The sequence below is a fragment of the Ursus maritimus genome, unplaced genomic scaffold (assembly GCF_017311325.1).
Source record: "Ursus maritimus isolate PB19 unplaced genomic scaffold, ASM1731132v1 scaffold_13, whole genome shotgun sequence".
In the NCBI taxonomy this organism is placed as follows: Eukaryota; Metazoa; Chordata; class Mammalia; order Carnivora; family Ursidae; genus Ursus; species Ursus maritimus.
The window spans coordinates 35147097-35173580 of record NW_024423675.1 but is presented as its reverse complement, the minus strand read 5'-3'; the positions used below and the strand labels follow the sequence as shown (position 1 = coordinate 35173580).

The 26484-nt window shown below is 37.9% G+C and overlaps 1 protein-coding gene across 1 annotated transcript in view; it reads right to left on the bottom strand.

The window, feature by feature from the left end:
* RSPO3 (R-spondin 3) overlaps positions 1-26484 on the bottom strand; it is an 83314-nt gene that overhangs the window by 45927 nt on the left and 10903 nt on the right. The window contains exons 2-3 of the mRNA XM_008691129.2: positions 5240-5431; positions 3552-3698 (exon numbers count right to left, since the gene is read on the bottom strand). Coding sequence (XP_008689351.1) covers positions 3552-3698; positions 5240-5431 — 339 coding nt within the window. The remainder of the gene's footprint in view (positions 1-3551; positions 3699-5239; positions 5432-26484) is intronic.

The following is a 26484-nucleotide window of genomic DNA, read 5'->3' as shown; positions in this document are numbered from 1 at the left end:
GGATTTTTAGCATAAATAAATAAAACCACCTCCAAGAAAGCAAATGGAAAAATAAAAATCAAGGTTTGCAAGCTGTCACTTTGTCTAGTATTCATTTATTGCCAGAACCAAGAGGACTAAATTAGAAAAAAGAATTACGTGATGTGAAAATGACCAGAACATTGGTGCTTTTTCATAATTGCAAAGGTGGTCTAAGCAAATGCATATTTAGACTTTAGAAAAAAAGATTTTAAAAATTACAGCTAGGAGTCCTTAGATGATAAATGGTTCTAAAAATGAAATTCTTTTTTCTTTTTTTTTTTTAAAGTAGGCTCCACAGCCAGCGTGGAGCCCAGCATGGGGCTTGAACTCACAACCCTGAGATCTAAGACGTGAGTTAGAGGCTTAACTGACTGAGCCACCCAGGTGCCCCTAAAAATGAAATTCTAATGACAGTCTTCGATAATTCCATTGAGGAAGAAGGAGGGAAAAATATTTAAAACTTATGAGTTCAGTTATTAAAACAGCTCTAATAAAAACGGATAGTTAAAAAGCCTTGAGAGGAAGAGAATTTTTCCTAGAGAAATATTATAGAATGAATCCATAATATTAGCTTCTAAAAATATTTCTGGAAAATTGGGAACTTTGGGAAACATGTAAAGATAACAAAAAGGGTGATTTAAGTTACATTCAGGTCATTAAATGAACGATACAGAACTGGGGCATTATTTGGTTAAGAGGTAATGAAGAAGAAAACGAAATTACTCACTTTCTCTAGTTCTTCTATTTTCTGTATTAAAAACAATATTACCACTGGAAATCTTTAGCTATTCACTAATGAAACAAGGGTCTCAAAAAAGTCATTAGCTTCCTTTCCCCAGAAGCAGTCATGCTGTGGTAGATTATCGGTCTGGAATGCTCTAAGAGGGATTCTTGAATTGGGAGAAAAGCTGAACTGGTGTTCCACCAGTAATGACCTTACAACACCATTAGTCGTTTGCTCTCGTTCTTGTTGACACATTGCATGGTTGCACTGAGAACACAGCAAGGGCATGTTCCCTGCTACTCACTGTTCAAAGTTGGATATCTCCCTCTGTGAATACTTGAACAAGGCTGACTTTCCAAGAGGAGCAATAAGGATGACACGATGACAGTGCAGAAAGGAAACAAATATCTAGACCATGAAGTAGAAGAACTGTATTCTCCCATAAAATTGGGTTCAGTGGACATTTAAGCCTCATTTGACAGCAAACCATGAGGAGTGGATATGTTGAGACATACGTCTTTCACCCTAGCTCTCTATCAGGGTGGTATTTTCTCTGTTTATGACCTTTCCTCTTAATAATTATCTGGGCAAGAAACAAGTCACACAATGTAGATTTCAGCAAAGGGAGGGACACATTCTTCAATATCTTCGGTGAGCACCAGAGAGCTAGGGTCAAGGTACTAATAATAGCACTGACAATAACTCACACTGTGTCCTTGGAATCATTATTTCAAGCTCTCAGTCCTAGTTTGGTATCTGTTAAAGGAATAGGCTTTAATGTTCCTTTGTGATAAGCAAGCAGGTCATCGCTTCTCGTGAAATACTGGGGCAAGCTCAGTCATGGCCCACCTGCTGCTTGTTGGCTAGACAGCACATGATGGGAGGCATTCCTTACGGCAAGCAGCAAGAGAAAGCCCTGAACAAAAGGTGTGGATTCGCAATATTACTGTGTCCTAGGTCATTTATACCTAACTGTTCAATGAGCCAGATTCACTAAATGGCTTATAGATTGCTAACCCCTATTCTTAAACATATAAATAACTTAAATTTAATTGTGTTAAGAAATAGTTTTTGTCTCGGGGCACCTGGGTGGCATAGCGGTTAAGTGTCTGCCTTCGGCTCAGGGCGTGATCCCGGCATTATAGGATTGAGCCCCACATCAGGCTCCTCCGCTGTGAGCCTGCTTCTTCCTCTCCCACTCCCCTGCTTGTGTTCCCTCTCTCACTGGCTGTCTCTATCTCTGTCAAATAAATAAATAAAATCTTTAGAAAAAAAATAAATAGTTTTTGTCTCAATAGTAGTATCAATTACCAGTCAGCTTTACTAGTTAAGCTAACAGTGCTGGGTGCTAAATGCGCTCTATGATAGGAGAGCATTAATACATTTAAGATAAACAGCCTTTCAAGGACTGAATGCTACACTTTCAACAACTAAGAAAATCTAAACATGTGTCCCTTTTCCTGGGTAGAGAAATACCACAAACTTTCTGCAACTCATCCTGAATTTCTGTCCGTGAGTACTCCACAGAACTGTTTCCTATTTCTTCCACAGTTTGGAACTTATTACCTTTAATCATCAGCCCTCAGGACTTACAAAGAGATGAACTTGAAGTGCTTTCTCATGTACATTTTACCCTATTTCTAAATTGTTTCTCTGTGTCTTTATTGACCAAAGGGGGGGAAAAAAGGCTAAACCGAAATGAGCCATGAACTGTTTCATGCTTGCTGTTTTCCAGATGCTTCTGAAATTATCTTTAAAATACCATCTATTTGTTCCATTCTCCTATGAACTTTGTTTAGAAATAAGTGTTTCCTGTGGACCTGAAACAGTTAAACCACCACTTTAGAGTTATTACTCTAGCACTTTTGATTCTAATGGATCTATCTGTGGGGACCCCAGGGGAGTCCTGGAGACTATCTTGTACTGAATCAGGAGGACATTAGTGTGCACATGCCAATATCAGTGCAGCATCAAAGGTTCTTGTAGCTCTTGCCCAGGGGACTCTGAGATTTAGTATGCTGTTTTCTCATTTGGTTTAGCATCTGCTCCCCAACTGTTCATCAAACTCATAGCTGTAGTAGCTGTGGAACATTTAAAAGAGGGAAAATAGAGCCTGACAGTGATCTGTTATTTAGACGAAAACTGGTCTGAGGGACCTTCCCTCCAAGAAATTCAGCCTGCATTTAATCAGACCCTGTGACTTGTGTCTTTCTGTCAGTTTGAGTGAGTTCCAAATCGTCTCCTTGTTTCTGAATACCTGTGCAAGCAGGACATTTCAGCAAAGCAGTGCAAGAGAAAAAAGTCAGATTTTGAACTCTATCAGTTCCAGTTCTGTAGATCTTTGGCTCATCTACTGAGTGTCAACGGGCTATATCCAGAGAATGCTTTCTCCCCTTGGAAAGCAACACTGGTCCCTGCTTGACTTTAGCCCTAGGTGTTTCGTGCAACTCTTGCCCTAACGTGGAAATTTAGTTTAAGACCAAATATATACATGAAGTAGAACTTCACTGTATCATAATGACAAAAAGTAAATCTGTAATGATCAGAATAGATGAAACAGTTACCAACAGTCTCTAAGAAATAATGGAACACCCATGGGGTGTTAAATTATACTGTGATACATGCTGGGTAAGGCTGAGTGAATTCTGTTAAGATGGTATCTTTGTAAGGAAGGATTGAAGAAAGCCTCTTACAAATAGTCCCTCAGGTAGCTGTGAAATAGGACTTTAAGCAGTACTTCCATGGAGACTGACATTATCATCTGAGGTGTTTCTCCTCCCCTATTAATCTTAGAGTTCCTTCTCACCAATACTGACGCACTCCATGGTATGGTTGTTGGCTTCCAACCCTTCTGGGCAATTGTCAAGGCACTTTCCAAGGTGTAAGTAAAATCCACTTTTACACTTTGTGCAGAAATTTTTGTTGAAGCAGGTATCACAGTCAGCTTTGCATTCTGAAAGAGAAAAAAGGAAAGAAACACGCTTTCATTATCTTCAGTTACCTGTTGCTGGTCCAGGTCTGTATGTTTACACCACAGGCACATGTGACTTTTGTGTCAAACACACTTAGGATATTCAAAATTAATTTGCCAAGCTGAATTATGGATTCTTCCAGTCATTTAGTTGATATACATCAGCCATTGATTTCAAAATTATTGTACTGATAGCCCTATGAGAAGTTTTTGGCAATATGCCTACTGCAAAAAATGTTTATAAGACCAAGTATCTATTTATATTAAATGACAGTAAAAAGCATTTCATCAGAGCTTTAATGAAATATACTAGATACAGCTTTTGGGCTGTTTTGGGAGTCTATTCATTCATTCATTCAACAAATATTTGATTGTCCACTATGTGCTTAGCACTTTTCTAGATATGCTTAACAGCAGTGCATATAAGAGAGATAAGGACTTCACAGAGCTTACATTTTAGGAGGGGTGACACAATAAAAAATAACAACAGTTGACTCATATGGAGATTACTATAAGTCAGATACTGCTGCAAGTATTTTATAATGAGGTGGGTTATAATTTCCATTTTACAGATAAGGAAACCGAGGCTCAGAAAGATGTCACTAGCCCAGGACCACAGAAGGGAGTGGTTTTGGAAACCAGGCTGTCTGGTTCTAGAGTTATAAGTGCTCTGGAAAGAATAACGATGACAATAAAAGGTAGGAGAAAGATATGGCAAATGACTGAAAAGGGGAAAAGGTTTTTTATTGTGAGTAAGCTGATCATGGAATGCCTCCCTGCGAAGGTGACATATGAGCAAAATCTTGAATGAAAGAAGAGGGTCAACCAAGCAAAGACGTAGGCAAAGAGCTTTCCAAACTGGCAGAACGGTGAGTATAGAACAGTAACTGCAAAGGCCTTGAAGTGGGAAGATCTTGCAAGGCGGCCAGTGAGGTCAGCTCAAAGTGGCTGAGGTGCAGTCACAGGAGATGAGTTTGAGAGGAAGGCAGGGCTACATGTGGTGTATGCCAGGGGAACGGTATTTCTGAATTTAGACTCTGAAAGGTTATTGGGTCTACAGGGGGGAGAGCAGACTTTCAGGGTCCAGAGGAGAGGGGATATGAGAGTGTTTTCAACGTTTATTTCCAACAAATAGATAAATGTTTCGTTTGCTATACTGGAATCCTTCTTGAAACAAAAATAGCTGAATTTATTCTTTAAGTCATTAAATACTGGGATGTTGTGATAGTAATGGAAACTCAGATGGCATTAATGCTGATAGTACTTTTCTGTAGGTTTCATGAGTAATAACCAGGTTCTCAGTTTTTGCTTTTACAATGAAAAACAACACAAAACTTGAGTGCTTTTCATAATAGGTGAAAATTTTCCTGCTCTGAGGGCTAAATCCAAGTATGGTTTAGCCTAATTATCAAGTAAATATCATTATTTCCTTAACACTGAATATCACAAATATGCTAGGGGCCAGTTCAAATCTGGAAAGTCCCCAAGGATGAGATAAAAACATAATGCCGTGTAGCACTTACTTGTACACTTATTTATATCTGGATATCGAGTTCCATAATATCCACTTGGACATGAAGAGAGACACACTCCAATCTGCTTCATGCCAATTCTTTCCAGAACAAAAAATAGTCTGGGCTTACATGACAAACATCCATTGTAATCTGAACATGTTGCACAGCCTCCTTGGCAGCCTTGACTGACGTTAGGATGCACTGAAGGGACAAATGCAGAAAGACAAAAACAAATGTTAAATTATAAATATAGAAGTTCAATGACATTCTCTAGGCAGGAGATACACTTTGTTTCATTAGTTTTCAATTGGTGGTAATGGGTGAATGAGTTGGGATTTCCCCCTCTCTTTGCTATGATCTAGTAGTTCCCTTTAATACATATATATTGTTTTTAATTTAAAAATTCGCAGAATTTGAGAATTTGGAAACTAAGAAGATACTGCCTCAAACTATTTATAGATACCACACACACACATGTAGTGAAAATATTCTCATTGAACTAGCACCCTGGAAGACTGGAGATTGGGTAATTTTGCACTGAAATCAATGCACATTAGTTTGCTTGTCACTTACGTGATGGATGAAAAGCACGCATCTAATTTCTTCAAGCAAGGATGACAATATAGACGAAGGCTTAACCTGAGTAGGACACTTCCTTCTAGGATATCTTTTTTCAGCTGTGGTCTATTAGAGAACACAGTTCTACTCTTTGCTCCAATGTAAATTGATTCTGAAACTATGTAGTTCCTTGGAACCCCCCACATGCTTTCTTAAAATATTTTTTCTCACAGGAGTTTTATATTTATCAGTTCAAATTGATACAATGATGAAAATGTGATATTTATCTTACCAATATTTCCACGTGACCATACGTGGTTATTTATATTACTAATTATAATTTATAATATTTGTAATGTTCAACATTTTATCTTTGGGGAGAGAATTCTTATAGTTCTTTTGTCTTCATGTTCCATCTACTCAAGAGAAATAATTATTTGGTGAGGACACGACACCAAGGACTACTGCTGCACGTATTCCTGTGTGTGGTGAGACTGTTCATTAGCAAGTCTGAACAAATATAAACAAACATATGGAAGATTCATGTTTACTTAAGATCTTCACAACTTTAAACCTTCTTATGACTATTAACTGGTCATCAACACATACATATGAGCTGAGGGAAAACTGCTGACTGAAGTACATCTCTCACGTATCTGGTGTTTGGGATGATTTCTTCTTGTGTATTCTGTATTCAAATATAATATAAGTAGCTTTATTGTCCTTCTAGGAATCCAGAAGGGAAAAATGTGACCTTTATGAGAAACAAAGGTTGATGCACAGGAATGCAAAGGCATCCCAGCATATTCTGACTTTTTTGTTGGGTGGGGGGTGGGGGGGTTGGGCTCTGATGGGCCTTGCCATTATCAGGTCTGACTTCAGAGTGATGTTTGGTTCTTGCTAAGTTCTTTACCACAAAAACAAATCCCACCAGGCTTAGTTAGAAGGGGGTACCCATAAGCCCAATCAGCTTTACCACAGGGGTGCAAGGGTTAGCTACAGAGAGGTCATTTGGTTGACCAGCATCCTCCGCCTAGAGGAAACCATCCCTGAATCAGCCACAGGAACCACAAGCAGCTCATTCTCATTCCAAGACGTTTTGTAAATAAACTGAGGAAATGTGTGGGGGAAGGGAAGTCTGCTTTTCCTGTACATGCTCCTCTGTGGGGTGGGGTGGACATATAAAGTGGCATAGGAGGTTTAGACATTATAGGACCTGGGGGACTTGTAAGTGAACACTGTTTTCCAAGTAACAGGGTCATTTTTCATGCCAGTAAGTCAGCATTGGAGACTTACAGAAAATGTGTATGTATTTTAAGTAGGAAGAGAGCTTCCTGTGCTCAGAAGCTAGTTTGGTCCATTTTAAGATGTGAGAGATATAGGTAAAAACCTGTGAAACCTCATAAGAACTGCCTGTGGAGAAGAGGACCTCACTTTGAAAGACAATCACTTCAAGCCCAGAGCAGTAAGTGACTCTGAGTTTGAACGAAGATGGGTTTGACTGGTCGACAACCTCTCTCTATCTCTGAAATGCAGCTGCTCAAAGGAAACACAATTGTAATTTCAAGCACCTTGAAACTTTTGTCAATTGTGATACAACTTTAAATCAGTTATGAAAATAGACATGATTTATATGTGTAAAGCCTCAAAAACTGATATACCTTAAAATACATTTCATTTTAAAAATGGGTTATGGATGTTTGGAAACTTTTCCAGGAGAAGGCCCCATAAAAGGTCCCACAATTGGTAACAGTTCCCACCAAAATTATGGGATGTGCCAAAGTACCTTGCTCAATTCTTTCTTAAAAACTTTCACTGATGAAATCTAACACAATCAACTCATAACATTGTGCTATATTCTTCTTGCTTGCTTATCATATTTTGCCTTTTTAGACAAAAGTTTTTGGCAAAGTAGATTTTTGAAAAAGTAAAGAAGACATAATTGTCCTAATTGGCAAAGAAAATTTCTGTTTGTGTTTAATCAGGAAGTTTTGAATATGGGTAGGCACAAATTATGGCAAACTTTATTTCTTTGGGAAGGTGTCAGTGTTATGCTGTGGGAAGTGGGAAAAGTTGAGACTATGAAGCTCAGATTGTATGATTCTAGGTTTTTTTTTTTTTTTTTTTTTTTTTTTTTACAGTTGAGTAGTGATTGTTTCTTGAATGCTGTATAAGGGTCACTCAAATTATACAGTCAGTATTACACAACTAGGTACAAATTTCCCAAACTTCATCTTAAGGCGAGTTTTTACTTTTTATATGGAAACCACAGAAAACTTTGGTCTGGATTGATTTTAACAACCCTTTCAGCCTTAAAATCTAATGATCCGAAAGTTAGAAAATTAAATTCTACTTTTTCACACCTCTTCTTTTCCATCTAATAATGACTTCATTTTGTATTTCTAAATTACCTTTTTTTCAAACAATGTTTTTGGTCTATTATTTCATATGAGCAATGGAGGTGTTAGTGGTGAAGTTCCATAGAATAAGTAAGGTTTAAACCTAATCTTAGAAAATGAGTTGAACAAAACTAAAAGGCAACCTACAGAATGGGAGAAGATATTTACAAATGACATATCAGATAAGGGGCTAGTATCCAAGATCTATAAAGAACTTACCAAACTCAACACCCAAAAAACAAATAATACAGTCAAGAAATGGGCAGAAGACATGAACAGACATTTCTCCAAAGAAGACATACAAATGGCTGATAGACACATGAAAAAATGCTCCACATCACTTGGCATCAGGGAACTACAAATCAAAACCACAATGAGATACCACCTCATACCAATCAGAATGGCTAAAATGAACGAGTCAGGAAACAACAAACGTTGGCGAGGATGTGAAGAAAGGGGAACCCTCTTACACTATTGGTGGGAATGCAAGCTGGTACAGCCACTCTGGAAAACAGTATGGAGGTTCCTCAAGAAGTTAAAAATAGAGCTACCCTATGACCCAGCAATTGCACTACTGGGTATTTATCCCAAAGATACAAATGTATTGCTCCGAAGGGGCAACTGCACCCCAGCGTTTATAGCAGCAGTGTCCACAATAGCCAAACTGTGGAAAGAGCCGAGATGTCCTTCGACAGATGAATGGAAAAAGATGTGGTACATATATATATACAATGGAATATGACTCAGCCATCAGGAAGGATGAATACTTACCATTTACACTGACATGGATGGAACTGGAGGGTATTACGCTGAGTGAAATAAGTCAATCAGAGAAAGACAATTATCATTTGGTTTCACACATACATGGAATATAAGAGACAGTGCATACGATCATATGGAAGGGAGGGAAACTGAATGGGAAGTCATCAGAGAGGGAGAGAAACCATAAGAGACTCAACTATAGGAAACAAACTGAGGGTTGCTGGAGGGAAGGAGTAGAGGCGAGGGGTTAACTGGGTGATGGGCATTAAGGAGGGCACATGATGTGATAAGCACTGGGTGTTATATACAACTGATAAATTACCGATCTCTACATCTGAACTCAATGATGTACTATATGTTGGCTAATTGAATTTAAATTAAAAAAAAGGAAATGAGTTGAAGTTATCAGTATGTAAGTGGCCATGGTGGGGCTAGAGGAGGGAACACCCCAATTATCCACATCAAGAAGGAGACTGGCATGAGTTCAGTGCAACTGATGCCTAAACAGTGGTTAATGGAGAAATGATGAATATAAAGAGACTGGTAGCACAGGGTAGATCCAGATTATGGAACACTTTGTGGGCTGTGCCAAGGAAATTATTCTGTAGATATGGGGGATTTCAATCTGGTGAGTGATGTGATCACATTTGTATTAGAAAGGTAATTTATCTGGCAGTATGAAAGACATAGAAACTGGAAGACTCATACAGTGATCAAGGTAAAAGACTGATGATAGCTTAAAATATAGTAAAGGCAGTGTAATGTGGTGGGGAAGGTATGAATACTCCAAGAATATTTAGGAGGTGGAACCAATCAAATATGGTGAGTAACAAAATGTGGACTGAACAAGAAAGGATTTGAGAAGGTGTGTTTTGAGTTCCAGTCAGTGAATAGAAAAGGTGAGGGATCCCTGGGGAGTAAAAGCTTACAGTTGGAGTGCTAGGGCAAGTACATAAAATAAAAAAGCCTAAAAATTTAAACAATTGCTTGGGATCATTTATTTTGCAGATTTTATGAAATATCCAGGATGTGATTCTTAATAGATGGAACTTAATATTGTAATGGTTGCCAGAGATGCAAATGAGAGTCTCTGGCTGTAGCTACTTAATTAGAGAAGACATCTTGAAAGAGGAGTTGAAGAATGCCAGAAGAAGGAAACACAGTCCAAAATAAGGGACATTTGGTAAGAGAAAAAGACATATTTTCAGTTGTTTTTTAACAATACTTTGTATTTCTATACCACTTTTGCTTTCAAAGCATGCATCTCACAGCAAGCTAAATTAACTATGGTAACTACTGTTAGCAAGGACAGAGGCCATCACAATGATTTATTTTGAAACCTCAAACTAGGACTCAAAGAAATGCTGAAACCGTAAGACAAAGAGTAAGTTTACATCAAAGGTTAGAACCTAGATCTTTGATATCCGGTAACAATCTCTTTATATATAAGAAAACTTTAGATGTGTAACAAAGGTAAATATGAGTGGAAAAATGGGCAAAATTCATGGGAACTTTAAATTGGGACCTTCTTTTTACAAACGTGTCTAATACGTGGTAAAATCAGTGTATCTTTCCCTAAAATTAGGAAATAGGAAAGCATCTTTTCTTAACTGGTATACAAAGGTTAAGTATGAAAGGAGTATATATTAATGCATAATTTAAACCAATTTTCAATGTCAGAACTGTCAATACTCCCTGAGTGACTTCAATTTCTCTAGCTGTTGAGCCTTCCTACTATATCTCTATTTGATAATTTTGTAATGCATAACTGATGCAACAGTTCATAAAGGCTATTGTCACGAGTTAATCCAACCTTTTAAAAAGATATACTTATTTATTTATTTTAGAGAAAGAAAGAGCAAGTATTGGAGGGGAGGGGCAGAGAGAGAAGGAGAGAGAGATTCTCAAGCAGACTCCTTGCGGAGTGCGGAGCTAAAGGGGGTAGGAGGCTTGACCTGGGACTCCACTCGGGGCTTGATCTCATGACCAGAGCCAAAATCAAGAGTTGGACACCTAACCAACTTAGCCGCCCATATGCCCCTCAACTTTTTTGATAAAATATCCAGAACATAGAGTTTTAAGTGGTAGAGCATTTGGTAAATACACAATCTTTGGCTAGTCCTCTTCAATGTTTATGATATACCAAACCAATTGTAGCATTGACATCTAAGCTCCATTTCTGTAACAATTTAAATATAAGCTTCAAGAATTTGCCTTGGTTTAATCCCCTTCTTAACCCAACTGCAAATATACTCACATCTACTGTAAATCGCTGCATGGAAGAAACCCAATATTGCATGCTGCCAATTACCTCTGATGGTCATTTATTTGTGGCTAGAGAATTTCCAGAAGTACAAAATTTGATAGACTTTAGGTTTATAAAAGGTTTGACTGAAGTTTACTGTAAGTGCAGTAAATACATGACAGTAATGTAGTTATAATTCGGAGAATAAAAGATAAATTAACAAATTTGATAAAAGTTATTTTTAATAGTAATATTTTAAAGACCAGATTCTTCCTAAAGCATTCTTATCTTCACAACATTCACTGCCTGCTCTTCTCCCTGTAGTGACCTTAAGGGGCAGGGTAGGGATAAAAGGCCAGTGGAATTCTGTAATCAAAGCTAGTTTGACATCTGTCCTTTCTTCCATGTCCTCTCCTTTCATGAGGATGTTCACATTGATTGGAAGCTTCTTGAAAGTCAGTCTTGATAATGTCTTCATAATTTTCTTGATAATTTCCAGCTTCTACATAGGGCAGCTACTTATTAAATGGGTTCTCAACAAAGAGTTTTGATTATTGCACAGATGAAGGCAGTAAATTTGAAAGGTAGGCTATTTATTTGTGTTTTTAAAAATAATAAAGATCCCAAAGAGGTAAATACTTAACAGGAAGTACAACTGATTTTAAGTCAGCTGTGCCTATAAATATCTGGTAAAGGAATAAAATTTTAAATCATATATACTGTAAGGATGCTTAATTATGAAATAAATCTTGAAATAAAATAATAAAAGTTTTTCTAGGTACCATTTACTACAGTTATCTGTTCACTTAAAGGAAATGTAGACTTATTTCTTGCCTAAGTAAGGACAGCACATTTCTATCACACCTTGGGTCTTGATTGTTATGGAAGAATTTCTAAGTTTAATATAGTGTTATGGTCATGGAAAACGATATTTCATGGATCCTCTGGAATGTTTGGCATTATTCACTCTAAGAAAAATCTAATGTTAAGAATTTGAATTACTTGGCAGTCTCTTTCAAATTCTGTTGAATCGACCCCAGAAATATTATGAGTCAATGTTTCTTATTTATTCATAAATTAAAGCAGCCAAGGCAGAACAGACAATGGCTAGATCTTCACAACCATTTGTCAGGTATAGACTGCACAATATCAAAAGCTGGTTGAATGAATATAATTACTTATTGGTATACGAGACCCCTTTACATTCTCAAATGATGATATCTGGATGAACAGAGGCCTATCATAGTCCTCCACTATTATTTCTGACTAGTAATTTGTTGAGAGAGCCACATGTTTATACATACAAACATACAGAGATTTTGCTATTTTTGCAGCATAGCATCTGATGGTGTGTACATATGTGTATATATTGTATAGGTGTATATATATAATTAGACACTTAATGCCCACATACGTAATTAGACACATGATACACACACTCTATTTGGTCTTTTACCGAAGTCAGTAGCACAGACATTAATTGACCTGAAGCAGTTAGGATAATAGAGTCTGCCCCATCTTTTGTCCCAGTGAATCAACCTTGAATACTCTGAAAGTTTGTGCCCACACCAATGGGTTCACCAAATTCCTAAAGTCTCAGAGAGGAATGTATTCACCAGCTGCTGAATACAGCCCAGTTAGGGCTCCACCATTATTATGTGGGGAAACATACTGTTTTTAATGGAAACTATTTCTTTGAGAACTTGGAAAATCTTTCTCTTTCTCTTACTGAATAATAATTTCCTGAAGGGAGTCTAATATTTATATTCTATAAATACTTTAAAATAAAACCACAGCAATAAAACAGACCTAACATTAAATAGCAATTAGCTAGACTTTCCACTAAAATCAAGCCAGCTCAAAATATTATGAAAATGGCTAGCAAATGATGGCAGATATAGAATTCCTGAAATCTAAGCTATGATGAATATTTGGTAGTTAGATGCCAACTTGGTGGCCAATGGCTGTGCTCTGTCTCTCCACAGGCTACAGAATTAGGACCAGAAATGAAAGACAGATGAAAGCGGGCTGCCTCATATACACATTGTAAAAACCATGATTAAGGTTTTCAACAAAAATTTCTGATAACTCCCTATGTTCCTAACACTACACGTGATGTAGTAAATGTAGAAGTGAACAGGACATCTAGTTCCTGATCTTATGATGTTAATCAGTTAATAAGCAAGTGAACAATAAAATGCTTAAAGATTGTGATGGATGTTGTGAGTGAAATAAACAAGTGAATAAGGCAGGGAATAACTGTGGGGAGCTACTTTAAACACAGTGGTCAGGGAAAGCACCTTTTAGAATGTCACCCTTTAGCTGAGACCTGGAGAATGAGAAAGAGTCAACTATGAAAAGCTAAGGGAGGGAGAGTGTTCCAGGTAGAGCATCAGCAAGTGCGAAGATTTTAAGGCTATGGAAAGGAACCAGGCATAAGGAAGAGCGCAAGGGGAACCCATGAGGCTGCAGCACTGTGAGTGGTTAAGAGATGAGTTTAGAGAAGGAGGGTAGAGCCAGATCCTACAGAACCTCCTGGACCAAAGTAAATAGCTGGGATTATATACCAAGTGTATTTAGATTCTGCATTGCTAAGAGAACATCAGAATGAAAGGAAAGAACACATTTTGCCTGACATAATCATTCACTTTAATTTTTGTTAATTTTATGGATCACGAAATGGAACCAGCATCTTGTATTCCTTGAAAACATGTTGTTTTATCAATGTTTTATATTAGAGGAGAGTGTTCTAATTAGCCCGACAACATAGAGATTTATATTCAGATTCTAATCTTTGAAGAGAGTGTACATCAATCTACATGTTCTTTGCTCTTGGAAAGATTTCATTTCTCCTTTATTTCTCCTATCTTTCTCAAGCAGTAGTTCTAGTTTGCTTCAGAGTTTTACATTTTTGTTCCCTTTTCCTTGAGTGTGTGTGGGGGGGGGATAGTGGTGGTGGTAAAGAGAAACAGGAAAATTATGAAATACATAAGAGGTCATAAGAACAAATAAAGAGAATAAAAAATAAAACATTTTGCAATCTCGCATATAATCTTTTCTATATTTTTCTGAATTCTTGCCATTAGTGATGCACATTGACCAAGTCTAGGTAATTTAGAGCAACAACATTATAGTTTTCACTTCTAATCTTCCTTTTAGAATCTCTATGTTACATTCTTTTTTCCATTAAATAAATTAATAACTTGTGGGCTAATTCCAAAGTTGATTCTTCAAAAGTAGTGAAAACCATATTAGTTTTCCTGTGTCCTACCAAATAGCTATAGTTGATTCTGCTGTTGACACTGCACAGAAAGCATTTTGTACAACCAAAAATAGTGTTTTTTTCCTAACCACAAGTCGAAAATTTATCATAAGGTTAAAGCACCCTGCTACGGGTGTAAAATGTAAGGTACTGAATCAGCATCTCCAGCTGTTGCTAAGGGAGGGAAAGCTTCCCCTTTTCCAAGTGGCCATGTTCCCAAGTGGAGGTGAATAGAGGACAAGAGGGAGTGGATAGGAGTAATGGAGACCCAGATTCCGTAGAGAGCCAGGACCTGTTGATGAGTTAGTGGGTGGTAATAACAGCATTTTTCATGAGACAGATCCAACAGTGTTCATCCAACAGTGGGAATCATTATGTGCTCTGGTCTGGCTGAGAGAGCCATTCCTTTTTTTTTTTTTTTTAAAGGAGAGAATTAATTAGAAATCAACATAAACAGAAAATGTGATAGTTTAATGGTAATGAATCTGCATGGGTGTGATTCCATAACTACTCAGTTTGCATTCTTGAACGAAACAAACTTCAGTTTGTGCTAAAAACAAACTCTGCTTTGTTATATTATGAATAAACTTGGATCTTCTTGCCACATAGCATGCTAAAGTAGCATATCTGATGGCTGAAGTCTTAGCATAAGCAAACAGCAGGCGAAAGACTTGCGGTATTTTAACAGGCACAAGAAGATGTGCAAATAGTGGGTATACCATTAAATAAATCCAGCTTTATGTGTCACATCGAAAATCCTGAGCAGAAAAAATAAGTGGATTTTTCTCCTAGATTCACAAAATTGCTGACAGAGGAGAAGGTGCTGACACGCACCTTTGTGAGTTTGACGCATTTTCGCACTTCACGTGCGTGGTTTACTGCATCACCTCCTCATTCAGAAATGGGTCCTGCACACTTCCCGGAGGAGCACAGAGACTGGGGGGTGGTGAACTGGCTTTGGACTCATACAGAGTTCTGACATTTACTAGCTGAATAACCAAAATTTATCTCTTCATTCAGCTACTCATTTAGACAAACTATCCAACATCCACACACTGCTTGTGAGTGAGCATCTAAAGAGGAATAAAAACAATCATCTGTATCAAGGAGCTCACAGTCTGGTTGTTTAGACACAAGTTGCTCAATCTTTTGGAACCTAAGCTTTCTCATCTGTAACATGGGAATATCTACTTGATAGATACTGCGGGGGGGGGGGGGGTTAAATGAGATCACATGTAAGCACCTAGCACTCTTACAGGCACTTGTAACAAGTCAGTATGTGTAAAGCATTTCATTTTACCCAAGAAGGACTAACTATAACCTTATGCTATTTCCACTCTTACTCAAGGCAGCTGTGAAGCTTTAGTCAATAATGACTCTCAAAACCCTCCAAGCAAGGAGACTGGAGAGAGGGCAGATGCTGATGCTTCTTCTAACACAGGAAATTTTGGGAAATTTGGAGAGCCAGGGACTCACTCACAGTCATAGAAAGAGGCTACTTTTTAAGGACCACAGATACAGCTTTTAGTGAGTATCAGATATGGTGGTCTCACACAACATTCTGGACAAGAAGTCCTCTGGGCCTCTAGCAACCCACTGAAGACAATGACCTGCTCAAACAGACCGAAAGAGGTAAGGCATGCCATAGAAATGATACCAGAATGGTATAGAGAACCTGAAAGTCTTTGCCAGTAAGGTTCTAAAACTGTACTGTGTATAAAATTGAGCTGGAGTACTTTTTAACAATGCGAATGCGTAGGTTTCATTCCAAAAGATTCTGATTCAGGAATGAAAAGGTGGGCCCAGGTAGCTAGCTGCATCTGTAAGAAGCATTCCAGGTGCATGCAACACAGGTGATACGGATACCCTACTTTTAATATCACATCATTGCCATTTTCACAAATAAGTATTTATTCAGTGATAACTCTTGTAGGGACTGAGAAACAAAACATGGTCTCTGACTCAAGAAGCCGACAATACAGTTAGTAAAACAGTGTTTTTATATTTTAAGGCCCACAAATATATAGACTAGAAATTTAGCACAGCAGAAATGACAAGGCAGGGGCAATTGCTGATGCCTGAGGTTTGTGAAGATGCCAGAGAGCAGTCAGGAAGTTATGGGGAAGGAAAAGACCTTAGACATATAGAAAGGGAGGAAGACAGTGTTAGGAGCAAGACCGTTATGCATGAATACATAAAGAAGATTTGGGAGAATGGTGAATATAACTGTGGAATTTAAAAGGATTTTAGAGCTCTTCCTTCTCTCTTTAATTTCAGGTGAGAACACTGTGGTCCACAGAGTTAATTAGCTTCTAGCTGATAGAATTGTAAATCTTTGGGAGTTTAGAGGGATTTAGTTCAAACAGCCTCCCAGAACACTCCATTTAATCATGTCTAGTAAAACAAATCTTATGTTTTAGGGGAAGCCAGTGTAATTATTTTATAGCATCTCTACATATGAACATCCTAAAACATCTCCCCATTTTGAACATAAACCTGCCTGTCTTTCAGGAAGTTCTAGTACCATAGAGCACACCAAATACATTTTCTCCTTTTTCCTTAAGACAGTTTGTCAAACAGTGCTTGGTGCTTTGGATGGAAAGATGGATAAAACATAAGAGTTTGAAGTATGGTAAGAGACCATAAACCAAGTAAAGCCAGTGTGGTAAATATTATGTACAAGGCCTTGGCAAAAAGGAGACAACTAACCACCTGGCACCACCTACTTGGGAATCCTGACATCTGAGCTGGATTTTCAAAAATATGGGAAAGTGGGTGGGGGTCTGAATTTAATCTTTTATATAACTTGAAGGAACTGTTTATAGACAAATCAGTGACAGGATTTAATTTGGTCTTCAGCAAATACTTTGATGACAAAGAGAAGAATTTCTGGGGAGGAGAAACTAAAAGTTGAGTTAATAGGATATGTTATATTTGATACCTGGCACTGCTGTTAGCTGAATTAGAATAGCATTAACGGGAGTAATGCGAAAAGAGGGCATGGGTTTTAAAGTTGTTTCCAAAGAAGAATGGGCAAGGTTGACAGGATCTGACAATCAATTTTAAATGGGTAAATAAAAAAAAATGGGTAAATGAAGGCATAATAAATGTTGATTTTGGTATTTCTAGCTGGGGAGACCAGGAACAAAATGATGTAATTAACTGAGATATAGGGATTCAGAAATATTCAACTAGCTGGACGGGTGACTGAGGGAAGGAGAAAAGCAGGTAAAAATGATTATATTGAGGTTCTGGGGGCTTGAACTTGTCTTATTCTCCCTTTGTACCCAAAAGAGATAGCCCAGGACTAGGCATATTGATGGGTTCATAATAAATCATAAAGAACAAATAAATTCCTTCATTTTATAAAAAATAAAGCCCTCCAAAATCAAAAACTAAGACTTATGGAATTTTGGTGCCCTCACAAGAAGAATCACCTAGCCTTAGTGGCACTCTTTATAAGTTTTTTGATTTTACTAAAATATAAAATTTATGGAGAGAAATAAAGGGGAGCAAAAGTTAAGACCAAACATAAGGAGCATAAATAGCAGGCTAAGGAGTTCACTGTGAAGATAACAAGGAAACATTATGGTTTTGAAAGGTGATGGAATTTTAGGAATTGTTCATGCGTTATAGGAGTTCGGAAAACAAAGTTGGGGGGATTCTTCTAACCCAACATTTCAACCATCACACTTGAGCATGTATGAATTTAGGTGTGGAATCCGAGAGCTTTCTAAAGCCAAAGAGAGCCAAAATGCTGGAGCTAAGCTTAGTTTCTTACGGCATCAATATCCGATTACATTTTCCAGAGTTTGAGATCAGTCCCTGATGTTCAGTTCTGGTGATAGTCACTGTGGAGACAGGACCTGGAAAGTTAGTCATGAAAACTGCCCAGAGTAGGAGCAAAGACACCTGCCGGTTATTCCTCTGGTTTTCTGCCTTCCTCACTGGATAAAACAGATTTTCCTGTGGTCCATCATAAATAATGACTCTACACTGAGACTACAGAGCCAAAACCTTGTTAACAGAAAGAGACACAACATGGCTCATTTGCATCATACCCCCAACAGGCATGCTGGTTTGGACACTATCACCAGAAGGTGCACTGATCAATTTTCATTAGGGAGCTGATTTCAGCATAGAATCCTAATTCATTAATCTATATCTCACAAAAATACTAATGATAGACCGTGAAATAGCAAAATGGGAAAGGTCTTTTTAAAATCATTAACAGAATATTACGGTAGTCCTCCCCCACTCCTTCTGCGGTTTTGCTTTCCAGTTTCAGTTATCTGTGGAAACCATATTTTGGGAGCGAATGATCCTCCTTCTGACACAGTGTTAGAAGGTCAACAGTAGCCTAATGTTTATGTTATTCGCCTCCCTTCATCTCATCCTGTAGGTATTTTGTCATCTCACATCATCACAAGAAGAAGGGAGGGGCGTACAGTACAATAAGATATTTTGAGAGAGAGAGCACATTCACATTACTTTTATTACAGTGTGTTGTTATAACTGTTCTATTTTATTATTAGTTATTGTTAACTTCTTACTGTGCCTAATTTATAAATTAACCTTTATCATAGGTATGTACATGTAGAAAAAAAACAGTACGTATAGGGTTTGGTACTACGCCTGGTTTCAGGCATCCACTTGGGGGGTCTTGGAATGTGTCCCCTGCAGATAGGGAGGGACAACTGTCTATCACTGCAAGTCTCTATTTTTAGCTTATTTTAGTTTATAAGGACTATTTGGGGGAGCCATGGGCTTAGATTTTATTTTTAGATTTGAAAGCATTTTTGTTCAGTCTTTAAAATGGCTTATTTAGCGGGCTTTTCCCGCAGCATCTCTTTTCCCTCTCCATGGACTCGCATATCGGTATTTAAAGGGAAAGGACCTTAATGATCCACCAATTCACCTTGTCGGCCAGGAAGAATAATCGAATCCATGACAGAGATTTCCTCTAATTTACATGCTTTTATTGTCAAACACCAAAGAAATTATACTAATAGGAGGAACTTCACAGGAGGTAAATGGGGATCTTGGTCATGCAGGAAAGGCCACGGACTTGTAGTAAAACAAAACGAATATGCCCCTTCCAGAAATTTGAGATTGAGTTCTGCTCAAATTTACTAGCTTTGTGATAATACACAAATCACTTAACATCTTCAAGCTTGATCTATAAAACGAGAACGGTAAAACCTGCTCTGCCCATTTCAGGGGGATATTGAAAAACTTAAATAAGACAATGTTCATAAGCCATACAAAATTATATTGATAGGGGCGCCTGGGTGGCGCAGTCGTTAAGCGTCTGCCTTCGGCTCAGGGCGTGATCCCGGCGTTATGGGATCGAGCCCCACATTGGGCTCCTCCACTGGGAGCCTGCTTCTTCCTCTCCCACTCTCCCTGCTTGTGTTCCCTCTCTCTCTGGCTGTCTATCTCTGTCAAATAAATAAAATCTTAAAAAAAAAAATTATATTGATATGTTATAGTTAACAGTGGGCATCAAGGATCCTTTAACAACTAGGGCCAGATTTGAATCTAACCTTCCCAAGAATAGAATAAGAATACATTTGATGAGAAAACTGACAAGTGTATTTGATGAGAGTATGTGTAATTGGTTTGTTGTTTTAAAATTGTGCCCTATCATGAGTCATGTGAGACTAGGGTAACAGGTTATGGTAACTTTAGACCCAACTTAGATTTGGATCTCATGGAGTAAGGAAATAAGGAGATTCTGAAATAAGTGGTGTTCCAGCGAGCAGATAATGCCCTTTGAAATGACCATTGATTAAACAAGTAAGAATGAGATTGCCAGGAGACACACAGAACACTTCTCTGGAAGGCTATCTCTTGAGCCTATCTGCTGTGTGGCCTCTGGTGTTACAGAATGGCCACAGGAGTTGTTTCTGCTCTAGGGTCCACTACAAAATGACTGCAGTCAGCTGACCTACTTCCCTGGACTCTTCTCCCCTCTTAAGTAATTTGAGGGGATTATGCTGCATACACTACGCCCCAGAATCTTCCTACCTACTAAAACATGTTGTACACCTAATCCACACATACTCTNNNCCTGATATTTTCTATTGACATAAATGCATCAATCCAGTTGCCAAAGCCTGGATTCTAGGAGCCCACTCACCCTCATCTACAACGTCTCTTCCCTATGGATTCTACATCCTTAGCTAAGAGAGCTCACATCTTTCCATTTCCAACCATGACTACTGCTACCATTTAGCAATCAGAGTGATCTTTTAGGAACAATAGTTAAGATTTTATCGGGCCCCTGCTTTAAAAACAGCGTAAGGGCTTCTCACTGCTCTTCCAGAGTAACCACTTCTGTCAGTTAGCTCAGTTTACTCTCTCTCAACCTCATTTCTTGTCTAAGGAGCCATTCGTAGCACCATCTCAGCTGTAGAGAGAACTCCCCCTCATTTAAACCTCCTCTGGCATTGTCTTCTTGAGAAAAATCAGAGTGTAACGTGAAAGCTGTGCTTTAAGTCAAAAGATGTGGGTATAGTCTGACGTCTGCTGTTGCTGGCTGTCATTTTGGTCAGTTGATTAATGGTTTTGAGCCTCAGTTTCTTCATTTATAAAATAGTTAAAATATATTGTGAGGTTGTTGTGAGGCTTACAAGAGATAATACAGATAAAAGCACCTGATATTTACCTTTCTTTACTCAAAAGCGTTCACGAGTTAGTAATAACATACAGAAAAGAATTGGATCATGCTATGTCAAGGCTCTGAATTCTGGCAACTGATATCTTTAAAGCTATCAGTTGGTGTTAGAAAGGTCATCAACAGACTTACATAAGAAATCCAAATAACATGTTGATACCTGTTTGCCAAAGTGGTGCTTTAAGTAGACTGGATGTAGTGGTCAAGGGGTTACCATAAAAGGTTTGAAAAATGCCTCTGTAAGATGGACAAAAATGCACTATTTTTAAACACAAAATATTTTAATATTTGTTTGGTAAAAGTAATTCTTACAGTTAGTGAACTAGCATGAAAGTTCAACTATAGAAATTAGTCAATGTGCCGAAAAGGGAAATTTGCTCAGCCCAACTATGTCATTCCATTACAAGCTTTACCTAACAATGCCAACTACGTTTATAGTACGCATAGCATACTTCCTATGATTGTCACAGACGTCATGCTAAATGACGACTCTTATTCATTGGTCATAAATTTTCAGACAAGATAATACTGGGAGCCCAATAAATTCCAGTGTTTTCTGTTGATCTTCCTTCCACCTTCCTGCCTCATCCTCACATGCTGTCTGGTATCCTTGTTTTCCAGAGAAAAGTCTGGGTGTGCATTGGCTCATTTGTTGTAAACTATCTCATTAATTTCCAATTCTGTTTAAACAAGCCTTAAAAAGAAATGTCATACAGCTTAGAAAGAGTATCTAACAGCTCTGATTTATCTTCAGCTGAATAATGTTTAATTCTAGCTTCCTATGTTCTTTCTTTAACCACGGTAACATGCCACAAAAGCAGGTTTAATGTGTGCTTTGCTCACTTTTGTAATCTTAGCACATAATAAATGTTCAATAAAACACTGCTGACTGAATGAATTTATGCTGTTTAAATTAGGACTAAGTTTAATTTCAACTTTTCCTCATATTTTTCTCCCACTAGAATTTCTTTTTCACTTGTTAGCTTTAAAAACTATGGTCTAAAAAACTCGATGAAAGTATAAAGAGAAACTCATGCTTTTGAACTGAAGCCGTAACTCCACATTCTTGAAGTTGTGACTGACAACTATCTAACTAGCATGCTACAAGAAGGAAAAGGAAGAGCTCCTTGATTTTCCTGTTGGGGGGACTCTGAGCTGTCTTTTGCTTTCAGATAAGTAAAAGATTATGAGACCCATTTTATAGTGGGTGCAATGGAATCATAGACTAAATAAATGGTTTCTCTAAATTATATAGCAGAATGTTCTTAGAAATCAATCCATCTGCCCCCTAATGTGGGATTTCTTGAACTATAGTCCAAACTCCAGAAGATCTAGATCCAAAAAGGGCAATCAGAAAGATGATATTCTTCTGCAATTAAGTTTATGAAGTTTCCATTTCTTCTACCTTAAATTTCTTTTTATTAGTTTCTTTGCTAAATTGTGAATAAATTTGGGATTCAAGTGGGATTCAAGTGAAGACTCAGCAGAGAATGATGTCATTACACATTTGAGGCAAAACAAGGAAAAGTAAAATCCCATTGTAGATATTTTAATAACATTATTTACACAGTATCTTTTTTTCTATAGTGCTTTTCCACAGGGGAAAAAAAATCCTATGTAAAAAAAAAAAAAAATCCCACTCCTATAAAGAAAGCAAACTGCATATACTAATGAGAAATCTGAGACAGTGACACCAATAAAGGAAGTGAATTACAATTCAAGGTTTTTAGATTTTAGCGTAGGCCCTAAATCATCAAAGGCAGGGAGATAAAATAACTAGTCAAAAGGATATACACCTTTTTTGGTTAAGTATCATAGTAATCATTAATAGTGTAAAATTAATTTTAAATTCAGTCAATGAAGCCTCTGATGCTTTAAATTACTTAGCTGTGTTATCCCCTAGTTCATATAAATACGTGAAAATGCCATGCAAACAGGAAGGCGCAGACGAGGAACATGGGGGAACTTTGGCCCCTTGAGGCTAGGGTACCACCCTATTTTAACAAGTGATATTTGATATAAACACCAGAGCCTAGCCATTATCCCTTTTAATGGTCTTTAAATAATAATATAGAAACAAGAGCTTATATAAGATAGGACCTCAGATATATTACTTTATTTTGGAAGGGAACATGGAGAAATAAGTAAGAACTGCTTTTGAACATGTTGATAAAGAGATCTGTAATCACTGCTTCCCCCATCTTTTTTAAACAATTAGAACACCAGTAGCAAATTTTTATTATTTTCAATTTAAATAAACTATTTCCCCTACATTCTGTGCAAATTAAACCATGTCTCTATAGTGATAATTTAAAATAATATTTTGCAATTCACATTAGGTACAGTTACATGTAAGTCCTGTCTTGATTCTTTCACCCTTAGTCTTTTCCAGTGTATTGGAATCTGTGCATCAGACAGCATAAGGCCTGCTGTTGCAAACATTAATAAGATCTATCATTTAGGAACAGTTACTTACACTTTGTTTAATCTCTAATGGAAAGGATTTCTCTAAATATTTACACCAGAACAGTTGCCAGAATGAATCCTGCAAAATTGCTGGCACAGTCCCAGGAATAGGGAACTGGTATGGGGGAGGGGAGACTCCTGGTCCCTGGTCCTATAATTTTAAGCAGTCCTAGAATTTCAGGGAGCCGCTTGCTACAATATGAAGGGTTTGTATTAACAAAAAGGTACTTCAGTGTGTAGACCAATTCAAGTAAAGTATCTCCACAGCCACTTTCGTTTATTGCTCTTGTAAAAATGACTCTCCATTTGCTTCGGGTATAAAGTAAAGGGATTACTTAGGTTTCGGAGACCCAGTAAGTAAATTGTGTATGAGAAAAGAAACTCGTACAAGAAGTGTGAAGAAACACCAAACTTATTCTGTTCAATGGCTCCCAAGGTGCTTAATCTATAGAAATGACTTGCTGCTTCCATGAATTGCTGAGTGAGAGTCAGCATGCAAGACTTAGACAGGAGAGAACTGAAATCTGCCAAGATAAATGCAGCAGTGTTTTATAAATTAACTCAGCTGTCTGTGTGTTTATTTTTTCTTTGGAAGATTCTAAAATTAAGACTGTTCAACTCATCTTAGTATTGGTTTGGAATTTGGAGAGTATTTGAGAAAGTGATTTGAGGCTAGGAAGGGTAGAGAAAATATCCAGCACTGGAAAATCTTGGCAAGTATCATTTGAAATGTGTTCTTACCTGAAGAACAGTAGCACTTTTGCCCCTCAGCCTGTTAATTAAGTAGTTTGGTTAAAAACTATTACATAAAGCCTTCTGGGATTACAAGCTCTCCATTTATAGTATGGGCAATATATTAAATTCAGAGGCAGTTTTTAATGAATTTCTGAATGTCAGTGAGATGTGCACATGGGTGCTGAAAATGGCAGTGGTAGCCTGAAATGGTTGAGAACTCCTTTTTCTGGAACTCTCCTTTACTCTATTAGAAATTAAACTTTGAGGTACGGACACATAATGCTCACAGGTCTGAAAATACACACAAATCAGGGCTGGGTCCTGGAAGCACAGTGCTGGATGGAATGGCAATGATTATTGGTACTAGGGTCAAGTATGCATCGACATAATCCTGCAAGTGTAACTGGCTTCCAAGGGAAATCCCACTGATCTATGTTTACAACCCGGATCTACATCAAGCTACAGAGATGGAAAGCGGGTGGATGTCTCGGAAATGTGCTATAGGAAAGAGAGACTTCCCTTTCTTTGTAGAAGAGGCTAAGAGTTACCTTAAGAGTTATCTTAAGGAAATGGTATGAGGTGACCGGGTGAATGGAGGGCAGAGGGGCTGAGGATGCCACCTATAGGCTTTTTCTCTCATTACCAAACAGTAATGAAGGTCCTTTTGGACTTAGATCAACACATTGGTCATAAATTGGAAAAGCAAGACGGGATTCTGCAAGAAACAAATCTTCAGCAGCTCAATATGTGCTCATATAGTTTGTGACCAAGCAGCATTTGTCTATATTTTCTGTATTTCATGGCAGAAACGACATGTCATCAAACAGTAGTGACACAAGTAGACACAGGTTACAGTGGGTTTTTTTTTTTTAAGATTTTATTTATTTGAGAGAGAGAGAAAGAGTGAGCATGAGCAGGGGAGAGGGGCAGAGGGAGAAGCAGTCTCCCCACTGAGCAGTGAACCCAACGAGACATGGGGGGGCTCCATCCCAGGACCCTGGGATCATGACCTGAGCCGAAGGCAGATGCTTAACGAACTGAGCCACACAGGTGCCCCTACAGGTTACAGTCTTGCTGCTAAGTTTTCAAAAATTAAATTCTTCTATTCTTAAGATTGCCTCATGGTCAAATTCAAGACCAAAGAAGATCAAATATATAGTGCCACTAAATTGGTAATACCATATTGACTGCAGGTCATTGTAACTCTTCAGTGTGCAGAGTGCAGGAGGTCAAGGTTTATTCGCCAAATGTTACCTGGAGATTGCCAGTTGCCATAGAAGCCTGGCCAGAAAAAGAATCTGACTGCCTGCCTCTCTGTGGATTTAGAATAAGCAATATCACCCATTCACACGTTTAAACAAAAAGAGCTAGTAATGCAAAGTCATAGGAATATTGAAATATACTGAAATCATTCTGAATTATAAAGAAATGTGAAACTTATCGCATTTAAGGACAGTGAACAGTGGGATCCATCACATGAGGCAGACAGAATATCTTTTCTGGATATTTGAAGCAATGCCAATAGTTTCAAAGGCCGACTTTCACTTAGGTTATTAAGCACAGATATATTTGTGCTGCGTGAATATTTTCCTATAAAAAGGTTTAACAATCTTCTAATTTCTAACATACTGAAAGTTTAAAATTAGAGCACCACTTATTGATAACTTCTCCTTAGCTACTTATAACGTCATGTTTCTAAATGGTATTCTTTTTAGTACAAGAAATCCTAAGTGCACTCTTGGCCCTTTCCTAGCTCTGGAGGTTTTAGAACCCCTGTCCTGGAAAGGTACTACAACTTTCTTATTTCTTATGTTACTTCAGTAATATAATATCTAAATTGACCTTAGGATGTTTACAAGGATCGCTTCCCTTCCCATCCTAACCAGACACCTCTTTCACAAAGCCTTAGACTAAACTCCTTAGGTTCTTATCATCTACTAAGGAAGGGAGGAGGAGTACTTGCAAGTGGAGACAGGAGGAGTTCTGTATGTGTGCATTGGACCCCTGCAGGCAGGCAAAGTGGTTTATAAGATGATGGTGACAGAACGGTGCATCTATACCAGTGGCATATTTCCATCTCTTGCCTGCGTAGGGTGAATAATCTATTGAAGAAAAAAATTGGTGGAAAAGCATTGTTTTCTGGTGGAT